Source organism: Daldinia loculata (assembly GCF_022478755.1).
Source record: "Daldinia loculata strain CBS 113971 unplaced genomic scaffold F4817scaffold_50, whole genome shotgun sequence".
NCBI classification, from domain to species: domain Eukaryota; kingdom Fungi; phylum Ascomycota; class Sordariomycetes; order Xylariales; family Hypoxylaceae; genus Daldinia; species Daldinia loculata.
Window position 1 is genome coordinate 39,308 of NW_026054904.1, and position 15,856 is coordinate 55,163.

At 47.1% G+C, this 15,856-nt stretch overlaps 6 protein-coding genes across 6 annotated transcripts; 1 reads left to right on the forward strand and 5 right to left on the reverse strand.

Moving 5' to 3' along the window:
- Window positions 1-1,952: 1,952 nt before the first annotated feature.
- F4817DRAFT_346602 (CDK-activating kinase assembly factor) lies at window positions 1,953-3,751 on the reverse strand. The gene has a single exon (XM_049304429.1). It carries the CDS (start codon window positions 3,409-3,411, stop codon window positions 2,275-2,277), a length of 1,137 nt encoding a protein of 378 aa, XP_049156169.1. The 5' UTR covers window positions 3,412-3,751; the 3' UTR covers window positions 1,953-2,274.
- Window positions 3,752-3,929: 178 nt separating this feature from the next.
- F4817DRAFT_217972 (CS-domain-containing protein) lies at window positions 3,930-4,995 on the forward strand. Its single transcript, XM_049298777.1, has 3 exons — window positions 3,930-4,049; window positions 4,120-4,322; window positions 4,395-4,995. The coding sequence occupies exons 1-3, from the start codon at window positions 4,037-4,039 to the stop codon at window positions 4,743-4,745; spliced, it is 567 nt and encodes a 188-aa protein (XP_049156170.1). The 5' UTR covers window positions 3,930-4,036; the 3' UTR covers window positions 4,746-4,995.
- Window positions 4,996-5,066: 71 nt separating this feature from the next.
- F4817DRAFT_217980 (Prefoldin subunit-domain-containing protein) lies at window positions 5,067-7,384 on the reverse strand. Its single transcript, XM_049298778.1, has one exon. It carries the CDS (start codon window positions 7,286-7,288, stop codon window positions 5,450-5,452), a length of 1,839 nt encoding a protein of 612 aa, XP_049156171.1. The 5' UTR covers window positions 7,289-7,384; the 3' UTR covers window positions 5,067-5,449.
- Window positions 7,385-7,777: 393 nt separating this feature from the next.
- F4817DRAFT_346607 (Ctr copper transporter family-domain-containing protein) lies at window positions 7,778-9,523 on the reverse strand. Its single transcript, XM_049304430.1, has 4 exons — window positions 8,897-9,523; window positions 8,443-8,819; window positions 8,273-8,365; window positions 7,778-8,210 (listed from the first exon to the last, which is right to left on the reverse strand). The coding sequence occupies exons 1-4, from the start codon at window positions 9,023-9,025 to the stop codon at window positions 8,162-8,164; spliced, it is 648 nt and encodes a 215-aa protein (XP_049156172.1). The 5' UTR covers window positions 9,026-9,523; the 3' UTR covers window positions 7,778-8,161.
- A 668-nt stretch (window positions 9,524-10,191) lies between these two features.
- Window positions 10,192-12,043, reverse strand: F4817DRAFT_360744 (Pyoverdine/dityrosine biosynthesis protein-domain-containing protein; the record flags this gene model as incomplete). The annotated part of the gene is made up of 5 exons (XM_049306315.1): window positions 10,192-10,588; window positions 10,666-10,733; window positions 10,813-11,249; window positions 11,302-11,809; window positions 11,882-12,043. 5 exons carry the CDS (start codon window positions 12,041-12,043, stop codon window positions 10,192-10,194), a joined length of 1,572 nt encoding a protein of 523 aa, XP_049156173.1.
- A 1,391-nt stretch (window positions 12,044-13,434) lies between these two features.
- On the reverse strand, window positions 13,435-15,629 carry F4817DRAFT_218137 (uncharacterized protein). Its single transcript, XM_049298780.1, has 2 exons — window positions 13,925-15,629; window positions 13,435-13,841 (listed from the first exon to the last, which is right to left on the reverse strand). The coding sequence occupies exon 1, from the start codon at window positions 15,460-15,462 to the stop codon at window positions 14,035-14,037; it is 1,428 nt and encodes a 475-aa protein (XP_049156174.1). The 5' UTR covers window positions 15,463-15,629; the 3' UTR covers window positions 13,435-13,841; window positions 13,925-14,034.
- Window positions 15,630-15,856: the final 227 nt, after the last annotated feature.

A 15,856-nucleotide genomic window follows, 5' to 3' on the forward strand; every position in this document is an offset into this window, starting at 1 on the left:
TTACTATCACGAGGCTGAAACCAAAAGGTGTCGTTTATTAAAGGTGATGTTTTAAAGAACTTAAAACGTAAGATTTTTGCAACAAGCCGCAAGGCCTTGGTTACATACACAAAATAACATTGTGACTTTTGTAGCAACCGTGACGGTACAGTATTTATAGGCTAGATAGCATCGACAGTTTCTCGAACTATCAACGATTTACATTTGGTGGTATAGCGGTATAATAACTATCTTCCGTACCTTTACAAGATACACATATATTACCAGTGTCTTCTATTTATATCTACTTTTATCCATAAAACCGAAGCATTTTAAAAAACTTATCGTGAAAAAGGCATACCTAGGGATTTTGGCCTTACGATCGATCTGTTTTAATGATGGCATACCTATGGCGTTGGTTCGCTGATCCAAAAACGCCTTCCAATCTTTTCTACTTGCTTTATCCAGGTTAAGATGTTAGAACGAGTCACCATCAAGTGACCTAAAACCTCTGTTTTTTTCGCAACTACTAATGCATTGCTCGTTCTCACAATCTCAACATAATCAATCAGATCATCTAGGTATCACCTCCTCTAACGTCCCAATAAGTACGTATCAGCTATGTGACAAGAGGTCAGAATGAGCCCTAAATTCGAAACGCCACGGGTATCGAGACAGCGCCTGTTTTTGTGAATAAACATTTAGCACGGAATTCACCCTTCTACGAGCTCCTTCCAACGAGGTAAGAAGCTTCTTTCGATTCTTCGTAATACCTTTATGGGAGGCCACAAGGTTCTCAAACCCATCCGGATCGAATCCGAGAAAGATCAGGTCTTTCTTATCGAATGCGTAAACACCCTTAGCCTTAAAAGCCATTTTCGATGTCGAATATGTCTGTATATATCGCACACCAGCTCCGTAAAGGGTACCGCTATAAGAAGGCTTTAATGTAAAACTAGCGGAGTTGTACGTACATGGAGCTGGTTTAAAAGGTATAAGTGTTAGTGGAGTAACCGCGGGGTAGCTCTCTATTGAGGGTTGTTTTATTGTCAGGGTTAGGTAGCTTCAAAGGTAAATCTAATATACTATATAAAAGGCGCGTAACACCCTTGTAAAAGAAACAAGCGTTGATAGTTCAATTCCATATATCTTAACATTTACTCTATGTATGACGTTTATCAAGAGTATAATATCTGACACTTATCTCAGTGCCTTAAACTTGAATTCATTGAGCATGTAGTGGGCTGCGCGTGCTTGTACCACGAAACGCGTGGCTTCCATGTGCCATTGTATCTGTACCTAAGCCACGAGCGTGGCGTTCGGCAAATTCTGGTCTAAGGCACCAAGGTTACAAAAAGGTGTAACGTTTGCAATGACTTAATATCTCACAACAACGTACAAAATGCCTTCTATTTTTATAACTCGGGGTAACAATATACTTGCTTTAACTCTCCAGATTTTGCATACCCGTACGGTATCACGTTCTTATATACCAGGCCTTAACGTTTAAAAACACAAACATAATAAGCATTACAGTACCATTACGGGTCACAGTGGACCGCCAGCGTGGCCATAGCATACCGCTATATAAGGGGGTTTAAGCGCTCAGCCCCTACTGGTCCCTTTTCTCTTTTTTGCAACAACAGTTCTATTTACGGTACTTTAACACGAAGTCTTGATTTGTGAATATTAACGGGGTGTGTACCTGTGTCAAGCTCGCACTTAAAGACATGACTTAAGATTAATACTATTGCTCAAGCCCTCCCGCATTTCTGCATACCCGTATAGCATTGCGATACTACCTAATCCGTACATATGTAAGCCTTGACGTGTATTGCAGCGGGTAGTGTTGCAACCGATGGTATTACAGCCAATACTATAGCCAATTTTAACCCCCGAAACACCTGGAATACTTGTAATGCATGTATTTACTAATGATTAAGTGAATATAAATTATCACTTGGAAACGCGTTGATATTGTTATTTTTAATGTTTTTAATGTTGACTCTTACAAAAAAGCTGAAATCGACTGTATTACCTTGGACCAAAGTTGTTGGTTGCGCACAGGCCAATCGTGAAATTTTTGAAAAGGTTCTAAACTTAACCATATTTTGTCTATTAGATATTCGGATTGCGCAAGTAATATTTCCGTGGCCACTGGCCACGGAAATATTGTGCACGGGCCAACATTGACTTTTTTATTAAAATTCCTAATCGTAATCAGACTGGATCAATTAGATTGGGGAGGAGGGCAAACGTAAGATCTTCTATTGCTACCCTCTCAACCACCCCCCTCTAAGCAAAAACATCCTCTTCAACTTTCACCCCTGTTGTCCTCCCCGTCCTCGCCGCCTCCTCCGCACCGACCGTCCCAACCGCCTTCTGCGCATCCGCCTTCTCCTCCGCTACAAACACGCCCAATCCCGCAAACGCATCAAACATGGCGCGCGCCTCGTACTCGTGGGTACTATATCCAGGGACGCGGTGGTCGTCGCGGCTGCGAGCGTCCTCGAGCCAAGGGTTATCGTAGCGCTCGTGCAGCTCGTACCGCGTGGGTTTGAGGTCTAAGCCTGCGAACGCGTCGTATGGCCGGAGGTAGTAATCTGCGTCCTCGTCACGTTTGGATTTGTCTTTAAGACCACGGATCGAGAGGAGTGTGTCGGTAGATGCGGGTGCGGGTGTGTCGGATGCGTTGAGTAAGCTGGGGAAGTTCGAGCCTGCGATTTCGGCGACGCGCGCGCGCTTCTGCGCGATGATACGCGCTTGGATTTCTGCGGCGGTGCCGGGTTCGCCTCGCTCGAGGGCTTCCATGACCTCGGCGTTTATGGAGGCTTCTTCGGCGCGGGCGCGCTCTTCTTCCCGCTGGTCCTCGATTCTCCGTTGGCGCGCTGCTTCCGCTTCCGCAGCTTCGCGCTGTTTGCGCAGGGAATCCGCTTCGCGGCCTTTCTTCTTATTCTTCTCGATATCATCCTTGTGTTTCTGTTCGTACGCAAGCAGTTTCTGCTCAGCATTCCGCTGCTCTGTCTCGTCCCCATTAACTAAGTCGAAAGTAAGGTCCTCGACCTGCTGTAGGTAGTCGTTGTAGTCGCGGAGCGAGACGAAGTCGTCCTGGGTCATGTTGAAAATAGCCTGAACACGGCGGCGTAGGTCAACCTCACGCTCGATCCTGAGGTCCTTAAAAAAGGCGGAGCGGAAGCCGCGCTGGCGCAGGGTCTTGGTGCAGGTGGCCACGGGGCATTGCGCGGGCCCTTTGCTGAAGATGTTATTGACACAGTTGATGCACATTGGATGATAACACTCTGGATTAATTAAGAATTCCATGTCTGTATTCAGATACCGTATGCGATTACATACTGGGCAGGTGTTATCTGGGACGTGATCGAGTGATCGTACGTTAGATGCGGTGGCGGTGGGTATGTGCTTTCGAGACATGATTCCTTTTTTTTACTTGCGAGTGTATACAGAGCTCCTAATGTGTACAAGACTACTAATGTACCCAATGTTCGGCGTTAAGTATCTCGTCCTGCGAGGTGGGTTAAATATGAGGAAGAAGAACGGTTAGAGCGGTGGATGGGTGAGAGAAAGCCTGGTCGAATGGTGGTCATTCATTTGGGTCGAATCTCGTCTTGCGAGGGGTAAGTTGGTATTTGATTACGGTAAAGTGTTGTCCAATATTCCTGTAAGGGATGACCACCAAGACGGCCGTGGGACGGGTTGTGGTAGAAGAAAGAATGAATGCAACTTAAAAGAAGTTCTCAAGTTTGATTTCACCTTCACTTTAAGACATTACCTAACGTAATGTACACATGTACGGCCTGCAGAAAGCTAAAATTACTTGCTTGTTTTCCATTGGTCTAGAATTTCCATAGAGCAGCAGGGGGTACCATGCCCCACTACCCAGGTTAAACAATTGCCCCTCCATCAAGCTTTCAGGCTTTCAATATGTATGAAGCTACTACGTCTTCGCTAGCCTTCTGACTGATTCTCTTGCTGAAACTTACAAGTACACAAACGGCGCAGACAAACCCAACACCAAAACATTGCGAAATTATAAACAATGGCAGACAACGGTACGCGCACGTCTTAAACGCAAACCAGCACTATCGGTTACAAATTAACTAACAAACCATATTATTATAGATCTCACCCCCGAGCAAGAAGCCACTGCCCGCGCCAAGGAAGCCGAGGAACAAGCAGCGCTGCCCTACAAATGGAACCAAACCATCGCTGACCTTGACATCAACATCACTGTCCCCGGAAACCTCAAGGCCCGAGATCTCGTTGTCGAGTTCAAGAGGCAGAAGCTCAAGGTCGGCATCAAAGGCCAAGACCCCATCATCGATGTGCGTATATACCTACCAAGGCTATAAATCACGATATACATATTTATACCCCCCGTACTAACCCCTCCCCAGGGCGACCTCCCGCACACAATCCTAACCGAAGAGTCCACCTGGACGCTCACCTCGTCACCGGACGGGACCAAGACAATCGAGATCCACCTAGACAAAGCGAACAAGATGGAATGGTGGGCGCACGTCGTGACCACCGCGCCCAAGATCGACGTGACCAAAATCCAGCCCGATAACTCCAAGCTGAGCGACCTCGACGGCGAGACCCGCGGCATGGTCGAGAAGATGATGTACGACCAGCGCCAGAAGGAGATGGGCCTGCCCTCCTCCGACGAGCAGAAGAAGGCCGACATCCTCAAGAAGTTCCAGGCCCAGCATCCCGAACTCGACTTTAGCAACGCCAAGGTAAATTAAGATACTTGCTCCCTACCAAGTTACGGAAGAGTACAGTTGGGAAATACCGTGAGGACATGCTTGCTTGCTGCATATAGTTATAAGGACACACGAAGTATCAAGAGCACGGAAAGGCTTTGGAATAAAAGTGCATCTTATTAATTACGTATGTATATATAAGTGCTACGAGAGAAATGGAATGTGCAGGGTGAAACGAATCGCCAGTACCACGGAAAAGGCAAACAAGACCAAGGGTAGCGGCGTCAGAGAGCCCTGCTCTGGTTCAATCTTGGAATCGCTAGTAATGACATAGCAGATGATAGCCGCTACGCATCAATTGTCAGATTGATAAGCGTTCCGTCGCGGTTGTCCGCAGTTTAAAAAATAAAAAACAGAAATATCAAAAACCACTTACGTTGGGCACACGGCATGAACTTACCTCTTGTCGATAGCTTCCTATTGATTTCTTATACTCGTTGAGAGTCTTAGGACATGTTGGCCGTAATAGGGTGATGCATTGATGCTACCTAGGTACGGACCAAGCGCGTGTCGTCTACATGCCAATTGCCAAGGTGACCGATCTCCTGCGAGGCTTATCTCATGTTATAAAACCTCTTCAACGACGAAGACCTCCAGTTGCAGGTCAAATGCGAACCGCAGTCGCAGAACGATCCGAAAACTAGGCATATCACTTGGGTCGAGTTAACGCAAGGCTTCGGTCCTCTTTAAGATTTAGCCAGCCTAGCCGCCTTGAAGCGACTCATCCGCTTTGGTCCACCCTGCTCTTCATCAAGTGGCTGGATAGGACTTTCATCTTCCTTCATGAACCCGCCCTGTTGGTAGATGAGCTTGTTGCGCATCTTGTAGTATTCTTCTGTAGCCTGCTTTTGTAGCATATTGGCATCGAATTCGTCCGGCTCCCTAGCTTCCGAAGATGGTTCATGCTCCAAGATAGAAGTCGCCAGGGTCTGGTTTTCCGGTCCTGAGGGGGTAGGTCCAACGACATCGGGTGTATCTGGCATGATAGGGGTACCACCCAGGGCTACCGGAGTTGTATTTATAGGGGTCCCATTATTCCTCGCCTTTCGGAACCGGGATACTTTCTTGCTTGGTGCTGCTGTCGGTTGTGTTGTCCTGCTGCTGCTACTGCGCTCCATCACAACGTCGGATAATGGGTCCACCTCGTGCTGCTTTGATTGTGTCTGGGACACTCGCTCCGGAGCTGACGCTGGCGCTTCGGCTATATCAAGACTCTGGGCAAATCTAACGCTCTTCTTGTTGTCTTGTGCTGATGACTGGTTTTCGGCTTCGGATGGGACGATTGGCAGACTTTCGACATTGCCATTTAAAGCATCTCCATTCTCACGTTTGATGCTTATGCGGCCAATACCTTCTACCATATCTTCCTCGTCATCTGCTGCCTGGTTCTTACTAAAGGTATAGTCGCTCAGCCTCTCCTTGAGTTCTAGCATCCGCCGTTTCCAATCATCATCAACAGCGAGCTTGGTCTTACCCCACTCGTCTTCATCGTCATCGTTTTCCTCTTCATAGTCACTATAGTCGTCTGTATCGTCACCCGTAGATCCTTCTTCCAGTTGCAACTCGGCAACAATAGGAGCCATCTCAAACTCCATCGTCTCTTTGTTGTAACGAATCATATCTTCTCTCAGTGCGGCATCCTCCATAGATTCGTCGGCAGGGAGAATGGGGTCTGATATTATGCTCTGCTGATCCTTAGCTTTTTGTAGGATCTCTTCCAGTCTCTTGGCAGTTTCCGACTGCTCCAGCTCTTCTCCAGATTTCGTGTCATCGCTAAATTTCACGCTCTTCTTCCTAGATGCAGATTTTACTTTCGCTTTCTCCTTGGCCTGCGAACCATTAAGCGCATCTGGAGCAACCTTTGGCGAATCATTCACCTGGGGTCCCTTAGATTGCTGGTTTGATGTACTCAAGTCACCATTCGATGTTGTTGATTTGCCATCCTGCGTCTTCTGTGAGTCCTCGGGTATCGGGGTAGGATCAGTAGGTGAAAAATCAGAAATTCCAGCTTTTCGAAGAGCTTCAAGGACTTGGGGTTGGCTATCTCCTGCGGTGCGTAGGCTATACGACACAATATTGTCGTCGTCGTCCAGCTCCTCTAATATCTCGGTGATTGGTAGTCCATCTTCATCAGTTGCGTCTGGGTTTGCAACAATTGTGACAGCAGCAAGTCTGTTTTCTGCCTCTTCATGCTGCTTACCAAGCGTGTCGATATTCTTGGAGACATAATCCAGCCGATTAGTGAGCGTACTAATGATCTGCTCGACCTTCTTCGAGTCGTCACGCCCGAAGACGTCAACGAGCTCCTTCTCATTCAATAACTTGCCCTTGAACTTTTCCCGGGTGTTTCTCAGCTCCTTCCGACCAGCTGCTAACGGTAGCGACTTTACATCGGCTCGCAGCGCTTCATACTCTTTCTTCCATTGTTTCCAGTGGTCAAGCGCATTAGAAAGTCTCGTGACATTTTCCTCTAGCTTCTGCCGATGCCTTTCCAGGTCAAGAAAGCTGTCTTTAGCGGCGGCCATTTTGAAGGTTAGAATGTAATGATTTACAGAAAATAATTGTTCGGAGGCAAACGCGAAAATGAGACGGTGCTTTTTGATTAGCTGGAGAAAAATGGAGTTTGTTCATTCCAAAGGTTTCGAGTTGCTGGAAAGAAAAGAGGCTGGTCTCCACCTATCACGTGCTATCATGAAAGGTAAGCTCGGACCACAAGCCGATATTAGGTACTTAGGTACATCTCCTTATTAAGCACATCGCCAGCGCCCTTAGCAAGCAAATATCCCCCTTTTTGTTAACCTGCTTTCAATATAATGGCTACGCATCTAACTTACAGAATGAGCAGGACTTGCGATAATGGGAGCGATGATGAGATTTCGGAAGAGAGCAGGACCATTGGTACGTATTTGGGACGCCCTGAAATGGAAATAGAAGCCATTCGAGTGCATGAGTATCAGTGTATCAAAGTAGACAAAGTAGACAACCAATATTTCTAGTTGAGCATAGTAATCCTGTCCAACTTCTCAACTACTATATAAGCAAATGTCAATTTATTAAACCCAGGATCAAGTTATAAATTGTTAGTGATTAGTTGAGTGTGATCGGGTATTTTCTCATTATATGAAGCTAAAGGAATTAGACCCCCTAACCACAGAGTATCACATATTGCGAGAATTGAAACACAGCTTCGCGTTGACAAATCCTCCAAGAAAGAGTACAGTTGCAAAATTTTATCTTAGAGTCTTGGGATTGAATTATTATATCCTAACCGCCAGTGTAATGCAAAGTGGTATATCGCGTTATCGTCAAAGCCAACTCCTCTTATTTGACTTCATTCACCGAACCCTTATGAAATCAATCCAGCTTTTTATTCAGAATTTATGTTGTTGATCCACGTCTTAACCGCAGCATACGGTAGCTTCCTTTGCAGCACTTGTCTGCTGTCCACTAATATAATCGTTAGAGTTGAAAGAAGGCATAGTGCTCAAAGGGTTTATTAAAGCACTTACCCGCCAAGCTTCTCCCACTGGAAGATGAAGCTGCCAATGTAGGCACCAATGAAGATGCAGATGATGATGTAGCCATTGTAGTACATGGCAAGTCTAATAAAAGGTAGTTAGCCATGTTAATCCATTTTGATGTTATTTGAGAATACAAAGAATGAAATTAGGAGACCTACAACATGAGGAAGTAAGCCACGACAAACTGAGCAGTGTGGAGGAAGGCACGGATAGCCTGCTCAATCAGCTTGGGTCTATAACCGTTGCCCGCTACGGTGTTGACTGAGGGTGCCTCTCCAGGAGGAGTCTGGTCAGGCTTAGGAGAAGTGCGACCATTCTCGTTGTTATCATTACTAGCAACAGAAACAACGAGGCCATGACTAGCATTCTTGCGGACGAGGTAGTTGTCGTACTCTTTAACAGAGCGGCGCAGGAACTCGAGTAGGATAGCAAGCAGGATAACACCAATGCAAGAGCCTGCAAACATTCCCTTTGATGTGATGTGCCAAGAGGAAGAAATGAAGCAGGCATCGACTGTGTACCAGTTCCAGAGCATCTATTCATGTTAGTTAAACTTTACCGTGTCGAATCTAAATAGTCAATTATGTATTATGTAGATAGAAGATCACTTACGTTGATCTGGCAGCCTCCTCCCATGCCCATATCCATATCCATCGTAGCAGTGCTTGATGATGCAGCAGCGGTCATAGTCGGGGTTGCCATGTTCATCGTGCTAGACGTCGTCATTGATCCCATTTCCATCTTAGCTGATATATGAGAATTGCGTCACAGGTTAGAATTTCAATATAGATTGGATGTTAATCCGATGGGTTGAGACTTCTACCTAGAGTCTATGGATGGTGTATATGCAACTTAGGTAAGCCTTGAAGTTGTTACCTGTTTGGAATTGCACGGGACGATAAAAAAAAGAAGAAGAAAAAGTAAAGACCTGCCAGCAGAAAAGAAATTAAGTTAAGGGCAGTGCGGCAGAAACAACGGGAAGACAGTTGACGGGAGAGCCGTCAGGTCGAACCTTAATTATTTATGGTTACCATGGCTTTCAGTGTCCTAATCTGATAGACTGACCGTTGAAGGAATTTACATGTAGTTACCCTTGTTGTGCCACCGCATGGGCTGTAATAGTTTGATCCTGAAAATCAGTAGTTCTAAACTGTTAGTACCTTGGCACACAAAATACCTGCTGTAGGTACCTATTCTTGGCCGGGAGCACATTTGAGCAAGTTATGGCCGTAAGGCCCACCTGCCACCTTACGATGTTGTACAGTATAAAGTAGGCAACTACAATCTTTGCGGCATTCTGCTTACACGCCTATTGGGTATTACCTAACCTACCTATTAATGACAATGGTCACACAAGAGAGCAAATATTGTACATCTTCACTTGTAGCTTCGTCTATCTTCGCTATCGTTAAGCCCAAATCCTGCTTGCCTGCTAACGCGCTTTAATTGGTCTTTTTCAGTTTGATACCAATTATACCGCCTACCATACATGGGTCTACCTCAGACAATTCTTTCATCTACCTATCATATCAGTAGGTAGATACGATTGATATTTCAGACTGATCATAAGCCATATCAAGCAGCCTCGATACGTGCAAAAAAGAATTTATTATTACTTTTCTCAAAGACAGATGCATATCTAGATCCCTTATTGGAATCCCTAAGCGAGATCTATATCGCCAATCTCGGAAAGTGTCCTCAGTCCTTCTCCTATTTTGGCGAGAACATGTACGACAATGTTCGCAGTGTCTTAGCACAGACTTATACGAAGACGTAATCGGTGTCGCACTCTAGCGACTTTGGATTAGGTGGCTGACACGAGGCGGAAGAAACAATCAGCCTTGAGAGTTAGGTTAGTCTTCTGCAATACCTCCTTGGAAACATCATTGGCAAGTAACTTCGATCACTTACGAGGTGCCAACCCCTTTAGACTTAGCATTTTTCTGAGTCTCCGAAGGGATCTTTTCCCGCTTCGATGCCTCTCGCTTTCGACCATCGGCTCCACCTTGACCAGTAACACACAGAGCGAAATATACTGCGCCGCTGGTGTCGGTTCCGTTATCTTGCACGGCTAACTTTCCCGTCATTTCTCCACAGGCAATGGATTCCCGCACTACCTTAGCCTTAGTCACATACAAAACCTCACTGCCGGTTACCTTCGCCACGCAGTTATGCCAAGGAGTAGGAATATGCAATAGATCACGGGAAGTTATGGAGTTGCTGTGCGGCGAGAGTGACTCAACTGCTCTGACCAATTTTGGGTCAAAAAGTTGAACGCCAAACTTGGGTCCAGCATTGTTATGTCTAAGGGGTACATATCGTTAGTTTTGTCCCGTCAAGACTAGTGAGACAATGTCTCAGGTTAAGCCTGGGCAACTTACGCGTGGATCGACAACCGAATATGGTTGGGGAAGAGAAGTTCCACAAGATTTGAGTATGCTTGATTTCTCTACGATTGTTGCGGTTAGTTTATTTCTGCTGCTCTATATAACTCTAGGATAAAGTTTGGATGGGGAGCAGGGCTTTACCATCATCATCTCAAATGCTACTTTGGACGAGAGTTTCTTCTGTTTTGAGCGGCTCATTGTTCGCGTAAATGGATGGAGCTCCAGATCCTCAAGCATGAACCGCGAAAATCCACGATATAATGCTAGGATCCCGGCCTCTTTGGACTCAATCTTAGTTCGGAGCGCGGCCTTCTGCGATTGGCATCCAGCCATTAAGAGACGTCGGCAAAGTTCAGCTTCTACGGTTATTCCCGTCTGGACATAGTGATTGATGGACGGAATATCTAGTTTGGAGATCTTCGCAAGCTTTGACGGGCTATTGTACTTCTCCAACTCAAAGAGGTCGACAAGAGATTTGAAACCTACTCGGTCTGTGTTGCCCCTTTGAAAGCCGATTTCTCGATTCATCTTGATCAACTTCCGACTATACGCGTCCACATCTTTATCGTCGACACCAACTATAAACGGTTAGTACAACTTGCCAGAGTCAGGGGCAAAGATGGTACATACTGCAGTCGCTGAAAACATGTCCGTCGCTAATTATCCAGAGCTTCGCACCCGCGCTGTATACCGCCTCGATAGCTTCGACAAAGCCGTGAAGATGTTCTAGGGCCAGCTGCTCGCCATAATCCGGGTCTTTACCCGTGACCTTGTCTGTATTGGTCGATTTACAGGGGAAGGCGGGCAGACAAAGCTCAAGCTTCCGACCCTGAGAAGTAAAATGGTGAACGCGCTCCGTAAAGTAAACTCGTCCAGAAACACACCACTTATCATGTTCACCTTGATATCGAAGGTTCGTGTCAAACAGGGACACTATTTTCTCAGTAACCAACTCAGTATAAAGATCAGAAGGGCCCGGACTAGAAGGGCCCGGATCAGCCTGATCAGTGATGGCAAAGTTGGCCTGGCGAAGGAGCAAACGATTGAAAAAGGCCTCAAACTCTCTCTTAGCATCCGTGGGGCTTACCAGGTTATCAAGGATGATTCCGGTAAAAGATCCATTCGAGGTTTGATATAGCTCGTACAATTGCAATCCCTGTAAGTCGTCGTCCAGCTCAGCGCAATAGTAGGGCATCTTTTCTACGCTAACTGTGTCATTCCAAGTACAAAGGTCGGCGCTTATGATGTGCCAGTGCCGCCTGATTCGGGTTTCCTGCGGACCTGTGCAATACAATAAGTTGCCGTATGAGTCGCGAGAGAATGCAGCCTGGAATCGATAGTAAATCGACTCTCCTTCTTGGGGAATCTCCATGGTAGGGTGGTGGTAATTTCCGCTGGCTGATCCCGAGATGCGTGCCAGGTAAGGATGGGGCGGCTCTTGAGGAACGGAACACCGAAGATATCCTGGGGATCCGGGATATATATCCGAATATATCCTGCACAGTTTTCCCAATCATTTCGTTTGTCACTTTATCCAAACGACCGTGGATCCATTCACTCCCAACATTGAAGGGCTCGGCGTGCCCTAGCCTGTGTCAGAAATCACGAATCAAGACCGCATCGGAAAGTATCTCCGCTTTAGACAGCAGCAGGTCCCGGGAGACAGTTGCTTAGCGGCTTTTACGATGGTATCTAAAGTAAGGCACAAATATAAGAACTATAGCATCTTGAGCGGGACAGAATAGTCGAAGACCAGGATCTAGGATTGAACTGAAGTTACATGTCAGACAAACCCCGAAGTGCTGAGCCGCAACGCGTGTAAGGGTTGCGACATAGTCACGATCTTCACAAGTGACAATGTGTCTCCAAGCAACATAAAGTTCTGGAAAAGATGCCTTCAAAGCAGCAGTCCGACCCAGATACGTACACAAAATGAGAAGAAGTGGAGAGTAAAGAATTATAGCGTGAGCTAATATGAAAGAGACGATCCTCAAGGTTGTTTCTCGATTAGGGATGGCGTGTCCGTTCTGTCGGGTCAACTACCAAATATCTGGGAGGTGTAGGGATGTGATTTTATTTTCTATGATTCTCTACTCCTATCTATTAAGAGTTCCTTTCTATCACTGACGTAGTCTAGTCGCGGGCCCGATAAAGGAAAACTAAGAACAGAAAAGGGGAACAAAAAGTCCTCGGCGTACTACTTGATCAAGGACCCAGAACTCGTCTCGCCTTAAGGACGTGTGAGTATCATCCACCCTCTCCCACCAAATATCTAGAATCTTTCTTGCTTTGAGACTCTAGCTAGCCATTTTGTATATGCATGTCTGTCGCATAGGAACCATAATTTGGTAGCTTAGATGTCCAGATATAACGGTTGTTTCAGTAACGTTCTTGGGGTAATTATACCTTTTCCCCGTACTTGATGTCGTTAGCCTCTATGTGACAACGGAAACCGCCGGCACCAACGTCCTCCTAAATCCCGCCGACTACCCGGAAAAGGGTCAGAGCGATGCTTTCCACGGTCTTACCTCAAATAAGGTTGCTTAATGTAACTTGACATGTGGATACGGGAGAATTATGTAAGGTTTCGAGATAATCGCTCGTACATAAGTGTCATATGCTACCCCCTTTTTCCTGGTCGACTTCTGGAACTCTGGGAATAGGTACAAAGACGATCAACGCTAAGTTGAATTGTACCAGCGTATTTGATTGCTTGACGTAGAATAATCAAGGTTTAAGTTATGTATTTCAACAACCCAAAAGCCTACATGAATTGGGTGGTCAAGTGGTAAAGTAAAAGTCACTTGTAAGCCAGGTTCTGTTTTTTCCTCTTCAATATCCTCTTCTTCCTCAGTGTTCGAAACACAACTGTACTCTGGTAAGCGAAGAGTTCCACCTAAGAACCATATTCATTCCAAGTCTAAAGCATTCTCAAGACTCAAAATCAAAAGCTTCCGAGATGTAGCACTGAGAGGGGCTAGAATACCTCTGTAAAGACTCTCTTTAAGCCTTCAACAGGACCTTGGTATAGGAAGAGAGATAGGACTGTAATCTAGAGCTTGATATACACAGACTTTTATCCTGTGGAATGTATACACTCACTCGCCTGATGTGTATTCTTCCCCCTTTGCCATGATAGTTAGTTGGATTCGAACACCATTACGCACCACCTGCCAGAGATTAGTTCTTTATGAATCAAGGATAGAAAAAGTTGAGAATTCAATATTATTCATATCCAAAGAAACTGCCTAACCTAGGCGTTACGCAATAGAGAACTTAAAGCTCGGAGCGTACGTATGATACCTCTTGCATACCTACCACCATAGGAGGTACATTTTCTCACTCACCCACTCACCCACCCACTCACGCCCCGCTCGTCGAAAACGACCTCGGTATCTCGCTAAGCCTCCGCGGCAACAACGTGTCTTCCGGCCGATCACTTAACGTAGCCTTCGAAGTATGTCTGCGCGCCAAGCCCATCCTGCGGGAAATACTTTCCTTTATAGACGACGACGAGCCCTCAGTGTGGGACTTACTCGAGCTCCGCCGCAGCCCGTCTAGGAACTTGACCTGTTTCTTCTTCTTCTTCTTTTCTAGAAGAGCAGGCTGGGCGCTGTGACTGTCCCGCAGGGTGTGCATGCCCTCGAATCCGCGCGGCTGCTGCGTGACCACGCCGTCTGCGGTGATACTTACTAGTTCGGCGTGGGGGTCTACGCCGTACGACCGTAGCATGTCGTCGTGTTCCCGAACGGCCTGCTCCGCGCGGTGCGTCGACAGCACAGCCGCTACGTCGATGCCTGCGCGCGCTATCTCCGGCCTGGCGTTGACGTAGCGGTCTGTAAACGGGGTCCAAAATTCCTGACCGAGTAGCGTAGGCAGTAATCTCGGCTCCAAAATATGATTCGTACGCGCCGCCCTATCCAGAATCCAAAAGATATCACCGGCAATCGTCTCCAGCGCCAAATCCGTCTTCCTCTTATCCTCCTCCTCCTCATCATCATCACCACCACTCCCCCCCCTCCTACGAAGATAATCCACATACCCCGCCGCCGCATGATCCAACTGACTAGCCAAGCCCAGCACCCACGCACCACTCACCCTAGACCGCACCTTCTCCAGCCTCTCGAACCCGTCGTCCAGGTACTTTATGCGCACGCGACACACCTTCCCTCTCCCACTCCCACTCCCACTCCCTCTCCCACTACCTTTAACCGGCACCCCCACCGAGTCCGCAAACGCATCGTACCCACTAGCCGCGAGCCACGCGCGCACGTTGTCTTTCGCGTGCGCCGAGCACAGGATACTCACGCGCGCGACGCGGCGCCCCGTAAACCCGTGGTCCACGAGGGCGCCTAGTCCGCAGATCGCGTACGACACGTGTTCGAGGGCGGTAGCGATAGTGTTGAAGACCTGCGCTAGCTCCGCCGCGTCGAGACTCGATGTGCTCCAGCTCGCGCGGGGGTCCTCGCCGTTGGAGGTGGTTGGGAAGCGTTGGCGCGGAAGGCCGGGACGCGGGCGGGTGTGTGTTGGGAGAGGTGGGCGGGGGAGCTGTGGTTCTGCGGGAGCGGAGTGGATGGGCTGGAGCGGAAGGCCGGTTTGTTCGTTTTCGAGTTTAGCTGGGAGGTGAAGCGGGCGCTGGCGGCGGTCTAAGCTCTCTCTTACCTGGGCATTGTACCGATTGCGAAGGTACGTGGGGGTGGTTGGGGTGGTTGGGCTAGACATCTCCGGCTGCGGGCAAGGCATACAGCACCAGATCAGGTTTAGGGATAACCTATCCGTATTAGAAGGCATAGTGTTCGACTGGCGTGGGATACTCACTGTGGAATTAGTTATAGTTTCGATCGTCGTAGTTGTAAATAGACCTACGCTATGCTATGCTATGCTAACGTAGGATGAAACGAGACAACTGATTAGTACTTTTTATTCGGCGACTAGAATTACGTGGATGCGGGATTGGGCGCGGGCTAGATTATATAGCTTCTAAACAATGTCTTTGATCATAGGCGACGTCTTTGTAGATTCACTCATGCCTTTTTCTATAACCTGGCCTTCAAAGACCGACTGGCTCACTTGAGGAGGAACAATCCTAAAGTTGAAGAATGAACCTTTGGACTAGGAACATTGTTATTATCCATAACAATGCCTAACAAGGACAAGGCGTAGACGATATATCGAAGTAACCCTA